Source organism: Myotis yumanensis, unplaced genomic scaffold (assembly GCF_028538775.1).
Source record: "Myotis yumanensis isolate MYYU_CA2020_CCGP unplaced genomic scaffold, mMyoYum1.0.hap1 SCAF_4, whole genome shotgun sequence".
NCBI lineage: Eukaryota > Metazoa > Chordata > Mammalia > Chiroptera > Vespertilionidae > Myotis > Myotis yumanensis.
This window is the reverse complement of record NW_027223755.1, coordinates 58,616,233-58,630,768: the sequence shown is the minus strand read 5'-3', so window position 1 is coordinate 58,630,768 and position 14,536 is coordinate 58,616,233. Positions and strand designations below refer to the sequence as shown.

The 14,536-nt window shown below is 41.6% G+C and overlaps 1 protein-coding gene across 14 annotated transcripts in view; it reads right to left on the bottom strand.

Annotated features, from left to right (window-relative positions):
- Nucleotides 1-14,536, bottom strand: part of PAM (peptidylglycine alpha-amidating monooxygenase) — a 268,970-nt gene that overhangs the window by 79,639 nt on the left and 174,795 nt on the right. For all 14 annotated transcript variants that reach the window (XM_070412390.1, XM_070412389.1, XM_070412392.1 and 11 more), the window contains one exon: nt 14,137-14,220. In XM_070412390.1, the coding sequence (XP_070268491.1) occupies nt 14,137-14,220 (84 nt within the window). The remainder of the gene's footprint in view (nt 1-14,136; nt 14,221-14,536) is intronic.

Below are 14,536 nucleotides of genomic sequence, written 5' to 3'. Positions count from 1 at the left end.
AAGGCATGAGAATAAGGATCATTAGTTTTCCATACTGAAGATGATTAGCAAAGTTGAAATGCAGGGAGCTAGAGAATCAGGGCACTCATATTTATGTGAAGAGAGTGGCAAGAGCAAAAGAATACTTCAACATAATAAGCTCCTTTTGGATCATTTGAGAGGTACAGAATAGTTCTAAAATCATTCCCACGACTCACATCAAGCTGCTTGTGTATAATGAAGGTTAGAGAAGAACATGAAGAACATCCAATTACCATTCTTCTAAAATCAGTGGGATTATCAAGCAACCAGATTTAGAAATATCCCTACATGATAAAGGAAGTGGATTACTTCATACATCAGAATGAAAAGGCATAAATGAGATAAGGTAAACGACCCCAGTCTTTATTCATATTTATTCTATTGTGCATGAATAAACCCATTCCTCTCCATTCCCAGTGGTTCAAATGGCTTCCAGAAACACTGACTCCATCACTTGTTTTATATTGTTAGGACATGAACTTTGGCACATATACAAACTAGAAATCCAACACAAATTAAATTCGTTTAGTTTATAATGGCATTGGTCTAGTAACTATACCACCTTAGGCAAGTCATTTAACCTTTCTAAGCATCGATTTCCATTCTGTAAACTAGAGGGGCCAGGCTAGATAAGCCCTTCCAGTTGGGTTCTCGTGCAATCAGCCTGAAGACTCAATCTCTGGTGCTATAAAAGCAAGTGCTTTAAAAACGAATTAGCTTACGACACCTAAGATCTATAGTTTTTACTCTTTTCTTTTTAGGAGAAAATAAAAGAAACATTGCTTTCTTTTCAAAATGTCTTTTCAGCCACGTTTCCATCTTTCCCCTATATTTGGAAGGGCCTACGAGGCTATGGAATTTCATGCACCTAATGTTACCTTCTTGCCAATCATTTAATCTCAGAGTTGGTCTGGTGGTTTCTGCTTTTCACTTTCTAGTCCCTGTCACCCATACATTCCACTTAAAAAGAAAAAAAATTGTAAAAAATGAAGGATATAATATTATTTTTGCTCATTCTTCAAAAAGGTTTATCAAGGGTAAGTGTAAAAAGAACATTTGCATACCTATATATAGGGAGGAGGTGTCCAAGAAAGTCATATATGCATTGTAAGTGGCTTCTATTATAGCACGTTAAAACCCAAAGACCAAATTTTGTGAAAAAGAATAAAAATAAACCCTTCTTCACATCTCTAAGTAAAATAAAGTGCTATAATAACCAGATAGTAATTAAATGCATTTTCTTATTTCAAAGCTCCCCCTTTCTTAAGAGAATTGAGATTTAATTATACTTATTTTGGTAAGTGCAAATGATTCTGCTCCTATCTCAAGTCTCAGAAGATTGCCCTGACATACCTTTACCAAAGGGGAAAAATACAGAAGTAACTTCAATGCTTACTAGGACAATTTGAGCTTCAGTTGTCAAACTTTGGTTTGCATAAAAATCAACTGGGGAGCTTGTTAAAATTTCAGAATCCTGGGCTCAGCAGTGTGCACTGGCTCTCTGAAAAAATATGCCTATGTGTGTATATATATATATATATATATATACACACATTTATTATATTTTATTAATATAAGAAATTTTAAAATAATAAAATATGTAATGCTCATTATTAGAAACTAGAGGCCTGGTGCACAAATTTGTGCACAGGTGGGGTCCCTCAGCCTGGCTGGTGATTGGGGCCGATCGGGGCTGGCTGGCTGGAGGGAGGGACCATAGGAGGTTGGCTGTGGGAGCACACTGACCACCAGGGGGCAGTTCCTGCACTGAGCGTCTGCCCCCTGGTGGTCATTGCATGTCGTAGCTACTGGCCTGTTGTAATGGTCACTTAGGCTTTTATATATATATACTAGAATACTGTTGCACAAAGAGATTCGTGCAATAGGCCTTCCCTTTTCCTGGCTGCCTGCACCAGTTTTCCTCCGGCACCCGGGACCCAGGCCTTCGCTCCGGCCGGAGCCGCCTTCCGTCTTCCGTCCTTCGTCCTTGCGGCTCCGGCTCACCTTCAGTCTTTGCTCCACCGCTTGGAGCCTACGTATGCAAATTAACCACCATTTTGTTGGCAGTTAATTTGCATATCGCGCTGATTAGCCAATGGGAGGCGTAGCGAAGGTACAGTCAATTACCCTGTTTGTCTATTATTAGATAGGATAGATTACATATAACCAATTGAATATCACAGAATTTTAAAAAACTTGTTTTCTATGGTTGGAATTGATGAGTGAGTGGTTAAGACAAAAATGTTTGTGGATATTCTTGTTTATTAAAACCATAAAGACATGTTGGAAGTGCATTTGCTCATCACTGATGTGAGCAGAATCCTTGCTGTATTGGATACAATTTCTAAATACTAGAAGAATATTTCCTCAAATTTTTTGGCTATTCACAATAATCTGCATTACTGACATCTTTTCCCTTTCTTAAATCTAAACAACCAATGAAATAGTTTATCAAGCACTGATTTGCAGCATTTGCCAATTCCCATGGTATCATTTTTCCCACCCTGATTGATTTCAAGCTATCAATGTGACATCACTGAACAGTGGGCTAGGAAGAGATGAACAGTTAGCACATCATTTTATAATATTTTCACCATAGAGACACAATAGATGTAAAAACCCTCAAGAAGATAAATAATAGTAAAATGTAATAAAATAATTGGATATTGACTTTGAGTATTCATTGCCTTTATTTTTAATTATGGCTACAATGAACAATCAGCTCAATGTGGTGACTGTGAGAGGTAGGGGGTTGGTGGAAGTGGGAGAGGGTATATGAAGGATAAATGGTGATGGAAATAAAAATAAAATAAAATAAAATAAAATAAAATAAAATAAAATAAAATAAAATAAAGGGGGAAAAACAATCAGTTCATAAGGCTTCTGAAAATTAACAACTGGCTCCTGTGAGTCAATATGAGGCAGCTCCCATACGCCACTGCCTAGACTCTACTTATTGTGAATCTAATTCAGTAGGTCTGGTTGCAACCAGCAGTTTTCATTTTAAAAGGCACCTCAAGGAGATTCTGGTGCAGGTAGTTCTCAGGTCAGAGTTTGAGAAATCCTGACCTAGACTATGTACTTTTGAGGTAATTCTACTCAGACCTTTCAATTAATTCAAATCCTTTAATGAAATAAAAGGAGTGTCTCTGTTTAAGCAAACACTGGGCAAACATTTTCAAGTATGAAAACATCTGGTACAGGTAAGAATATGGGTCTCATTTATTCACTATAGATTGTAATTTGGAAAAACTGTTTTGTCATGTTTGGTGGAATCTGTTAAAGTTTAAAAGACCCCAAAATCTCATTTCTAGAAATCTATCCTGCAGTAGCAATACATAGTTACCTAAAACATTTCTAATGTTAACATTCATTGCAACATTGCTTGTGATAGCAAAAAACCCAGGACTTAAACATCTTTAATAGGAAACAGGATCTATAAATTACGGTACATCTGTACAACAGAATACTAGGCAACTGTTAAAAATAATGAAAGAGCTTTACATGTGCTGCCTTAGAAATAAGTCCAGGGTACAGTAAATTAAAAACAACAGCAGGTGCAGATCTGTGGGGAGTTTGGTCTTATCTTTTTCCAAAAAAGAAAAAAGTTCCTGTATACAAGTCTGAGGTTTCTGCATGTAGAGAAATGTTGGGATAAGCATATGAAAAATTGGCAGACATAAATGGTAGTTATTTGGAGGTGGAAATGGGTGGAAAAGGGAGATAGGACTGAAGAGATATAATTCACATACTATACAATTCACCTCTTTAAAGTGTACATACAATTCAATGGTCTTTATTATCTACAGCAGTGATGGTAAACCTATGACACCCGTGTCAGAGGTGACACGTGAACTCATTTTTTTGGTTGATTTTTCTTTGTTAAATGGCATTTAAATATATAAAATAAATATCAAAAATATAAGTTTTTGTTTTACTATGGTTGCAAACATCAAAAAATTTCTATATGTGACACAGCACCAGAGTTAAGTTAGGGTTTTTCAAAATGCTGACACGCCGAGCTCAAAAGGTTCGCCATTACTGATCTACAGACATGTGCAACTATCACCTCGTATTATAGATTTTTTAAATAGTAAGGCAGTATGAGTGATATTTTACTTTTATTTTTAGCATTTTCTCAAAAGATGCAAAATAAAGTTTGAGAGAGACTATTTTAATGGGAAAATATTACAATTTATCCAGAGTCCTCCTGTAGGGAGCGGCTATCAGGTTAAGCCTGGGACTGACCTGTTGGCAAAGCCACAAACAAGTCCCAATTTAGAAGGCACAGCCCTCTTAGCATAATTAGGCTTGACCTTATCAGCTCCCTAGATCTTATCTGGGTAGCTAATGGGCTGAGGGAGATATAGCAAGTGCTGCCAAAACAAGTGAAACTCACAAGAACATTGTAACTATGGTGACCACTACCTTGTTTACCTCTGGCTATAAAATAAAGGCTCAGTTTGCCATCTGGATCTCTCTCTATGGCCTCAGCCAGGCACAGGAAGATCCACCTAGACTAGCCGTGGGCAAACTACGGCCCGCGGGCCGGATCCGGCCCGTTTGAAATGAATAAAACTAAAAAAAAAAAAAAGACCGTCCCTTTTATGTAATGACTAGAGGCCCGGTGCACAAAAATTTGTACACTCGGGGGGGAGAGGGGGTGCCTCAGGCCATCCTGTGCCCACTCACAGTCTGGGAACCCTCAGGAGATAATGACCTGCTGGCTTAGGCCTGCTCTCGGGTGGCAGAGGGCAGGCCCAATCCCTAGGTGCAGCCCCTGGTCGGGCTCAGAGCAGGGCCGATAGGGAAGTTGGGGCGCTGCCCCCTGTCATGTAAAGAGCAGGGCGGATCGGGAGGTTGTGATGACACCCCTAGTCATGCTCAGGGTACGGCCGATTGGGGGGTTGGGGCACCGCCCCCTGTCACACTCAAGGCAGGGTCGATGGGGAGGTTGCGGCGCCATCCCCTGTCATGCACAGAGCAGGGCTGATCAGGGGGTTGGGGCGCTGTCCCCTGTCATGCACAGAGCAGGGCCGATCAGGGGGTTGGAGCGCTGCCCCCTGTCATGCACAGAGCAGGGCCCATCAGGGGGGTTGGGGCTCTGTACCCTGTCACACACAGAGCAGGGCCGATCAGGGGGTTGAGGAGCTACCCCCTGTCACTCACAGAGTAGGGCCGATAGGGGAGTTGGGGCACCGCCCCCTGTCACACACAGAGCAGGGCGGATCAGGGGGTGGGGGCGCTGCCCCCTGTCATGCACAGAGCAGGGCCCATCAGGGGGGTTGGGGCTCCATACCCTGTCACACACAGAGCAGGGCCGATCAGGGGGTTGAGGAGCTCCCCACTGTCACGCACAGAGCAGGGCCCATCAGGGGGTTGGGGAGCTCCCCCCTGTCACGCACAGAGCAGGGCCCATCAGGGGGTTGAGGAGCTCCCCCCTGTAACTCACAGAGTAGGGCCGATAGGGGAGTTGTGGCACCACCCCGTCACACACAGAGCAGGGCCGATCAGGGGGTTAGGGCGCCGCACCCTGTCACACACAGAGCAGTGCTGATCAGGGGGTTAGGGCGCTGCACCCTGTTACACACAGAGCAGGGCCGATCAGGGGGTTGGGGAGCTTCCCCCTATCAGGCACAGAGCAGGGCTGATCAGGGGGTTGGGGCGCCTTCCCCTGTCACGAACAGAGCAGGGCGGATAGGGAGGTTGTGGCCCTGCCCCCTGTCACACACAGAGCCACAGGGCGATCAGGAGGTTTGGGCGCTGCCCCCTGTCATGCTGATCCCGGTTCCGGGAGGCATATTACCCTTTTACTATATAGAATAGAGGCCTGGTGCACAGGTGGGGGCCGGCTGGTTTGCCCTGAAGGGTGTCCTGGATCAGGGTGGGGGTCCCCACTGGGGTGCCTGGCCAGTCTGGCTGAGGAGCTGAGGGCTGTTTTCAGGCTGGCGGGTGACTGAAGCTCCCAATCGCTCCTTTTTTTCTTTTTCTTTTTTTATTCTGGGCCAGCTTTAGCTCTGAGGCCTCGGATGCTGAAAGCAGGTTTCTGGCCTTTGTTTACCTTCTGTATTTGATACAATGTTGTGGTCCGGCTGGCTGAAGCCCGGCTGACTAAAGCAGGTTTCTGGGGTTTTGTTTAGCTTCTATATTTGCAACATAGTTGCTTAGAGTTGCAGCTGAGAGGCCGGCAAGTCAGGTGAGGAACGTTGGAGTCCGCCATCACTGGAGCAAGCAAGCCTCCTGTTTGCTTTAAGCTGCCTGGCTGCCAGCCGCCATCTTGGCTGGCAGTTAATTTGCATATCGCCCTGATTAGCCAATGGGAAGGGTAGCGGATGTATGGCTATTTACTTTGAATTTATATTAGTTCACACAAACACTCCATCCATGCTTTTGTTCTGGCCCTCCGGTCCAGTTTAAGAACCCATTGTGGCCCTCGAGTCAAAAAGTTTGCCCACCCCTGACCTAGACCCAGCTTATTCTCTTTGTCTGTCTTGTCTGCATCCTTTGCCGTGCCCCCCCCCCCCCCCCGCCCCCTCAGGCTCACCTAACCCTTGTTTGAGCTGGCCCGGCACATCCTCCAAACTGCGTTAGTATTCTAACTGATATATCATGTATCAAGGAATAGGTTTCTTTGTTCTAATACTAGAACTATTTGCAATTCTGAAAGCTGAAAAGCCTAAAGTTTTTTCATAATGAAGTTTGACTGAAAAATCTGACCTAAATGAATGTAATGCTATTTATGGTCCATTTATCCATGATAGTGTAACTATTTGAACATTTTGCTATAGGTGAATATTAGTGTATTTGATCAGAGAAGGTGCCTCAGACCCTCAATGTAATATAAAAATTATGCACTTGAGTACTTTCAAAAAGGTGGTAAGTTCTAAATACTAAACAACATCTGGTCCAAAGTATTTAAATAAAAGTTTGTACTGCTTATAAAGGGCTATTAGTGAACTAAGAAGTGAGAGTTGGGGAGGGAAGAAAGCAGACTGGCTGAATGGCACGGGTTCCATATGAATGGCCTTGGGAGAGAAAAGGGAAACAGGTAAAGTGCACCCTTCCTGGAACCACATGTCTGTATTTACTGAGGATGCAGCTTGCTTAAGCAGGTGGCTGGCCCTGCTGTTGTGAACTTGGAAACACGATGTGTGCCCTAGAATAAAAAAGATTAGGCGTGCCGGACCACGTGCATGCCAGGGTCCCACTCAGGGAAGGCCAGGCTGAATGCAGGCTGAGTGCGAGAAAAGTGCCATCCATGCCTCCCAGTGCAGAGACTCAATGGCTTTCAGGCATCTCCCTGGGGGTGGTGAAGCTTTAACAACAGCCTCCACATCTGTAATTTCAAAGGAAATTCTCAGGTATGAAAAGTAATCCAGAATGCTTGAAAATACATGGGTTTAAGTACCCTGATGCAGAGTATCTGTCACTTTGCAGAGAAAAAGCAGGCTCGTCTATCTCACTGGAAAGCATGCAGGGGGAAGCTGCTAGACAAATTTAGAAAGGACAACAGTGGAAGCAATGGGGAGCAATCTTCCACGGTTTCCCGCTATCTCAGCAATCAGGTAGCAAGGAGTCAAGAGAACTCTAATGCTTACACGGCAGTCGCAGGAGTCTGCTTTATCCTGGAATGAAATAATTTTAAGTGTAGCTGCCCTGCCACTGATCTACGCTCCACCTTGTTCAAAAATGCATTAGCAAGGGATTTCTCCTGGGCTCACAATTTCGAAGCTTTTCCAATAGCTTCCTGGCGGTCGTCTTGTAAGGCAGAGATGCAGGGGAATTAGGATTCCTCTGGACTCCTGCTTTGCCTCCTGCCTGCCACTATTTCCAGTCCCTTGGGTTCCCCTACTACTCCTTCAGCTGTGGTGTGACAGGAACTCCCGCTGTGTGTATGTGCACACGAGTGTGGAGTGTGCGTGCCTGAATGCAGGTTCCGTGTCCAGTAACACCCACCTGTCTGGGCCTAAGCTACAGAGAAGCCATGATGAAACCACAGAGAGGGCAACGAGAACTCAAATCTGTCACCAAGGCCAGGCACTAGTGTTCCAAGATTTCATTATTCAAAAAGTCCCCTTTAAGGGCTTCAACTCAGACTCTGCTTTTTAAAAATTTACAAACCATAATAAGAAACATAGCTACCTAGATTCTGCATCTAACGCATCAATGTAGAACCAGGGAGAAGGACGCCTATAGGAAATCAATCTGGCAACAGGAAGTCTCTTTCTCAACTCGGGGTGGTCTTGCCTGCTTTCAACCCCCTCTCCCACTGCACTGAGTGTGTACTGGCTCATGTGATTATAGTTATTGTTTTATTTGTTCCCATTTGCTCCCATTGGTCAGTGAGCTAAGAAGGCAGAAAATCCGTTCTTATTCATCTTTGCCTCCTTCCATGCAGTGCTCTGTTTGAATTAAGATGAAGTGGTAGATTGACAATTCATCAACCACTATGTTGGGCATAGCTGTAGGCATTTAAAATATACCAACTATTTTAATTTCATAAAGCATATACTATATTTAGGAAAGATTTATGCCCAAAATGTTTTAAAATTATAGTACTTAAAAAACCTCACCTTTCTGGAAAACTTGACTATGGAAAATGATTTGTTGTTTAAGGGTTCTAATTAGAATTTCATGATGTAGTTTATACTAACAGTAGAAGCTCAGTGCACGAATTCGTGTACGGGTCGGGTCCCTAGGCCTGGCCAGCAATCAGGGCCAATCGGGGCCACCTCACCCAGTCCTGATCAAGGTCTGCCAGCTAGGGGGAGGGTTTGGGGGGGGGGGGGGCTCAGGGAGGTTGGCCAGCTGTGGGAGGTTGTCTGTGGGAACACACTGACCATCAGAGGGCAGCTCCTGCTTTGAGTGTATGCCCCCTGGGGGTCAGTGCGCGTCATAGCGACTGGTCGACCGGTTGTTCTGGTCGTTCGTCATAATGGTCACTTAGACTTTTATATGTATAGATAACCCCAGCAATCTGAAGATGAAGCTTCTTAGAGCTCACATAAAGGAGAGTTGAAAACAATCCCCAATTATCATCCCTCTCATTTAAAATATAAATATTAAACACCCAATCTAAGGGAAATAAATCTTATAGCTATGTACTCCTAGGCACATGTTAAAATTTATATGTGTGTGTGTGTGGTCTGTATCCTTCACAAGGAACACCTGTTAGTTTTCCTATGCATAACCGAGGCTTAAGGATAGTAAGCAGCATGGACATTTTGCCAACCCAAAGAAAGTCAGAGCCTATGCACACGGGAATTTTAAGAACATTGGTTCCAACTTCAGTTCCAACCTGATTTCCGGTTTGATAATGAGTTACTGTTGGAGACCAGTGAGCTAATGCCAGGCACTCTGGAAAGGAGAGGCCAAGAGTTTTCTTAAGATTTCCCTGGGCCAAACATCCTGAAGAAATGTGGAAAACTTTTGCAGCAATCTCAGAATTGTCTCTTTGGAACAAGATTATTGAAAAAACATAGAAAGAAAAAGAGGACCAAGAGGAATCTCTAGTTCCCACTATTCTAATCTCCTTAAGTACAGGAACTTGATCTTGTAGTTTCTTTGTTATTCTGAACTACGAATAACAAAACTGCTGCGGAGGACAGGACACACAGACCAAAACTAGGCAACTTCTACCGGCAATGGGACAGACGTGAACACGGTCCTGTCTAAACATAATGAGAAATGACAATACCCTTAAAAGGTAACCAATATACTCTTCATATTATGGGCAACTATGATGACTATGCATTTAGGGAGAATTTATGTCCCCTTAAGTCTTTCACAGGGACTATAATGACACTAGTTAACATTTACTGAGTACTTACAGGTACCTTTATAAAAACCATTATGATCCCACATTATAGATGAGGTGAGCAGGGAGGTTTAGAAACTTGGTGAGGGTAACAAAATCAGCAAGTGTCATTGCCAGGCCATCTGGTTGAATCATCTAACCCCTGTACTATGCTATTACCTATATAGGACTCTCATTTCTAATTAGATTACATTCTGTTTTCCACAGAATATTAATTTATAGAAAGTCTACATTTAAAAAAAGAACTCATGCTGGTCTTCCAGGGCCCCAGTCCTGGCTCAGCTTGGCCTCCTGGAGCCCCGGTCCTTTCTTCCTAAAGCCAGTAGTAACATTAATATGCTCTCAAGACTAGGACTGAAGTGGAAATCTGGTTGGGTTATTGCTTGGCTAATAAACACTCAGTGCCTTCAGAATCAGGTCTGAACAAGAATCTTTATGGTCTGGTCCCCACCGTTCACCTCTCTTCTCATTTCTTGCCACTTCCCCCTTTGCGTTGCATAGTAACGCCAAATGACCACCTGTTCCTTGTGGACATGAGGCTTTTCACTCTCCTGTGTCTACGCAATGCCTTTACCTTTGTCTGGATTGTGTCTTCTCCTTCCCCTGTCTACAGGGGGCTCCTGTTCACTATTCAAATCCTTGCTCTGGTTCCATCCTCTAAGACGCCTTTCACAGATGACGGGCCCCTTCCCTTCCGGGCAGACCCGTCCACTGCCTTTCCACAGCCTCCAGGCCTGGAATGCATTTCTACAATTGCCTATAAACTCTGTTTTTGTTTTTCCTTCCCCTGCTGGAATATACGAAACGCCCGTGGGCAGGAAGATTAGTATACCCAGCACAGGTCTGACACTCCGACTGACATGGCATTTAATAAAGTTGGCTACTTATAAATGATGTTTTTACAGCTTCACATTCTGTGCAATTTCCCAAACAAACAAAAACCCAAACAAAACAAACACTGCATGTTATCCCACAGAACTCACACCCAATTTTTTCCTACTAATAGAGATCATACCCACTTGGCTTCAGGTTATATTCTCCCCGATACTTGACCACAGTCCAACAAATTTTAGAAGAAATTTTACCTTCAATGTTGGTGCTTCATTAAGTAAAAGTCCTAGACATGTCCCCTGTCTAAAACCTTCCCTGTATGGAAAAAGGCTCATACCCTTACGCAAAATACTCCCCACTTTTCAGAAGAGTGCAGTAATGTCCACATAGCCTTAGTCTGCTTCTGATGCACAATTTATGTCATCATCAATAGTCTGAACAAGGTTAAGTTCAAATCTTCATTGATACTAATATGATTATATATGAGTGTATAATACATATATAACACCTATGATGTATTTTTAATCATTAGAAGATATGATGATATAATTATTTTCCACTTCTAGGTGCCATCTGGGGGCAAGTGTACAATCACAGTGTAGAAACTTTTAAAAGTACCAGTCACTCCTTACATAAATCAAATCAGGCATATAGAGATTTACATGAACTCTTCTCTGTCAGGAGAGTGGGGGGAGGGAATGCATACACTCACTGGCAGGTACTGAGGGACTTAGCATAGTGCTTCTACTTGTGGAATTTAAAAATATGATGTTAAAACATTCTGAAGGGGGGAAAAATCCACACCATCCTGTCTTTCATGTTTATTAACTGTTCCCTATTCTTCCTTCTTTATAATCCTTGCAAACATATAAGCATACATATATTTTTATGTAGTCTATATAAAACTTTATGCTTAGCTATTTTTGTTGTTATAACATTTATTTAACTAGTTCCCTATTAAGGGATATTTGCTAACTTCTGGTTTTTCATATTAATAGTTAATGGTGCATGGTTAGGTAGATAATTTTTTAGAAAAAGAAAAAAAAATTCTTTCTTTAGAATAAAAGCCTAAGGCAAGATTTTAATGTTCTATGTAAAATGTATATAATACGCTAAAGTTGCATTTCAAAACACTACACTAATTTATAAAGCTCCCCAAACTGTACCAGATTCATCCAAACCCTGGCAGTCCTAGGATTTAGAATTCAATCTCCACTCACCCCTAATTTAATACATGTAAAATGATCTCTCATTGTTTTAGTGAGATTTGATATTTTCCCATGTGTTTATTTACTATTCTAAGACATGTATCACTTAAGGCACAAGATAACACCTAATACAACTAAGTGTTACATGAACAAAAATTGTTTATATTTTCATTATATTACAATAAGGTCTATGAATTACAGCACCAGTAATCTTTCTACCTCATACCTTCTTTCACAAAAATGACTCTCAAAAAAGTGAAAAATAAAAAATTAATATATAAGTTTCACATCAATCTTTTATATATATTTACTAGTAACTATCAATACTTTTTAATTACACCTAGATTAAACAAATTACAAATTCCTTTTTTAAAAAAAAAATATTGTTGACACTGTTAGAGATGTTCCATTTCCCCCCACTTTGCCCACCTCCACCCAACCCTCCTCTCCCTCCCCTGGCCTTCACCACACTGTTGTCTGTATCAACACAGGCTATGCATTTATGTTCTTTGGCTAATCTCTTCACCATCTTTTTTCCAGTCCCTTCACCCCCTCTGACCTCTGTCAGTCTGTTCTATGTATCCATGCCTCCGTTTCTATTTTGTTCATCAGTTTATTTTACTCATTAGAGTGCACATATTAGTAAGATCATATGGTATTTGTCTTTTTCTTACTGGTTTATTTCGCTTAGCATAATAATCCCCAGGCCCAAATTCCTCATCAGTAATAAATTAAGTTAAATTGAATTCTTACAGTAATATATTTTAAGAAATCGTATATATCATCCATTTCCCCAGAGCATCAATGCAGTATCTGCTAGGACTACAAAGCTAAGAGGAATTAGGTTGAAAAGGAAAGTCTAGGGGTTCTATAGAGGGATGAAGCATGTGTGAATATGTTAGTTGTGTGGTCAGGGAAAGCCTTCTTTGCCTTTTTAGAAAAATGACAGTATTGTCAATGCTTTGGAAGTCAGCACTCTGACACCAACACAGTGAATTTTTAGAGCACATAATTTCTGTCTTTGTTCCTTAAACACAACATTAATTATTCCTTTGTTTTCAACAAAACCTTGTCTTAGCACTACAGTTAACAATGTAAGATTAGGTTCTGTTCCCAAAATGAAAAGCTATTTATATATAACTCAAAGCATGTTTTAATAGGAAAACACGTTTTATTTGGACGCTGGATTCATGGGCTGGTCCACAGGAGCTTGCTTAATTGATGATACATCTAATTGAAGTACTAATTGTAATTTTTCAATGACATAAAAGTATTCTTTCCAACATCTTTTCCCAGAGGAAGATACATTTATTGTCCCCGTTCTGGATGCTGAGAATCTGTGGAATGTCCCAGCCAAGGCCCCAGAGGACATTAGTAGGTGTAGATGGACATGTACTTCTGGACTTAGATGTGGGACAGAAAGATAATATGTCGAGAGAGGGAAATGTATCTGGTTAGTTAATAGGAATATAATGTTAAAATAGAGAACTTGGGGAAATATGGATAAGTCAGCAAGACGGTATGAAAACTGACAAGCCAAGGAGAAGCCTGCTCAATGTTTACACTCCCATGAACAAAGGAGTGTGAACCTAGAATTCAGCTGAAGTTTAACTAAATACAGAAGAAGAAATAACAAGCACCAGACCCGGCTGCCTTGGGAACAGGGCCCCTTCCTCATGTTAATGATTCTATAACAAGAAAAGGAGCATTTCAATGAAGTGCATAGTAATCACCCGTAGAGCAACAGGTGCCTAGGGTAGTGCTCAGCAGCGGGTGTCTAAGGGGTGGGTAGTTTTTGCACAAATACAGTGGTCAATGGATGAGTTAAGTGGAATGTGTGGATTACAGATAAGGCACTGACATGAGCCTGAGGGTTTGACAACCTCCCTGGTATTAGAAATCTTGCTCCCAAGGGCTTGCTTACAGAATTAAATAATTTACTAGTCCCTATACTCTCTGACCATGCTGCTTGGAAGGAATCTCCTAATGGAAGCAGGTAGATAAAATAATACATTGAAAAGCCAAAGCACCCTGAAGTCAGGGTAGAAGAAAGCACAGTGGGATGCATAAGACAATACCCCCTTCAAAATAAAAGTAATTTCCCCAACAGTCCCAAATGAAAAGAAACAAAAACAGTTGTTTCCTAGTGGGCCCCGAGGGTGTGGTCAAGTCTTCCTTTTATTAAGTGGATAATAGTATATATATTTTAAACAATATAGTAGTGAAAGTTGTGCTTAGTTCCAATATTTCAAAACTTACCTCTAAATGCACTAATGTCCCCATAGTGTACTTGTAGTACAAAGTATTTACTTCCAGTCTCTCCTCCAACTTTGAATCCAACACCTAAAGATTTACAAAAGGTGATAAGTATTTTAGAAATGGAAGCCTAAAATGGAGCTAATCTCAGGTTACTGATCTGTGAAATCCAAAGGGAAATAAAATAGCATATCACATGAAATTATAATATCAAAATGAAAATAAACTAGGCATTTTCTGATAACTTCTAATATAACCTTTCAATTCTTCTCAAAGCTTTGATAGAATTCTGTGCATAGTTCCCTCCTCAGAACCAGGGTAACTACCTACACTTTAAGAGGACAATTCGCTCATTTTGAAAGAAACAGAATAAAGTGAAACAAAATTCTTTCCTTGATTATGC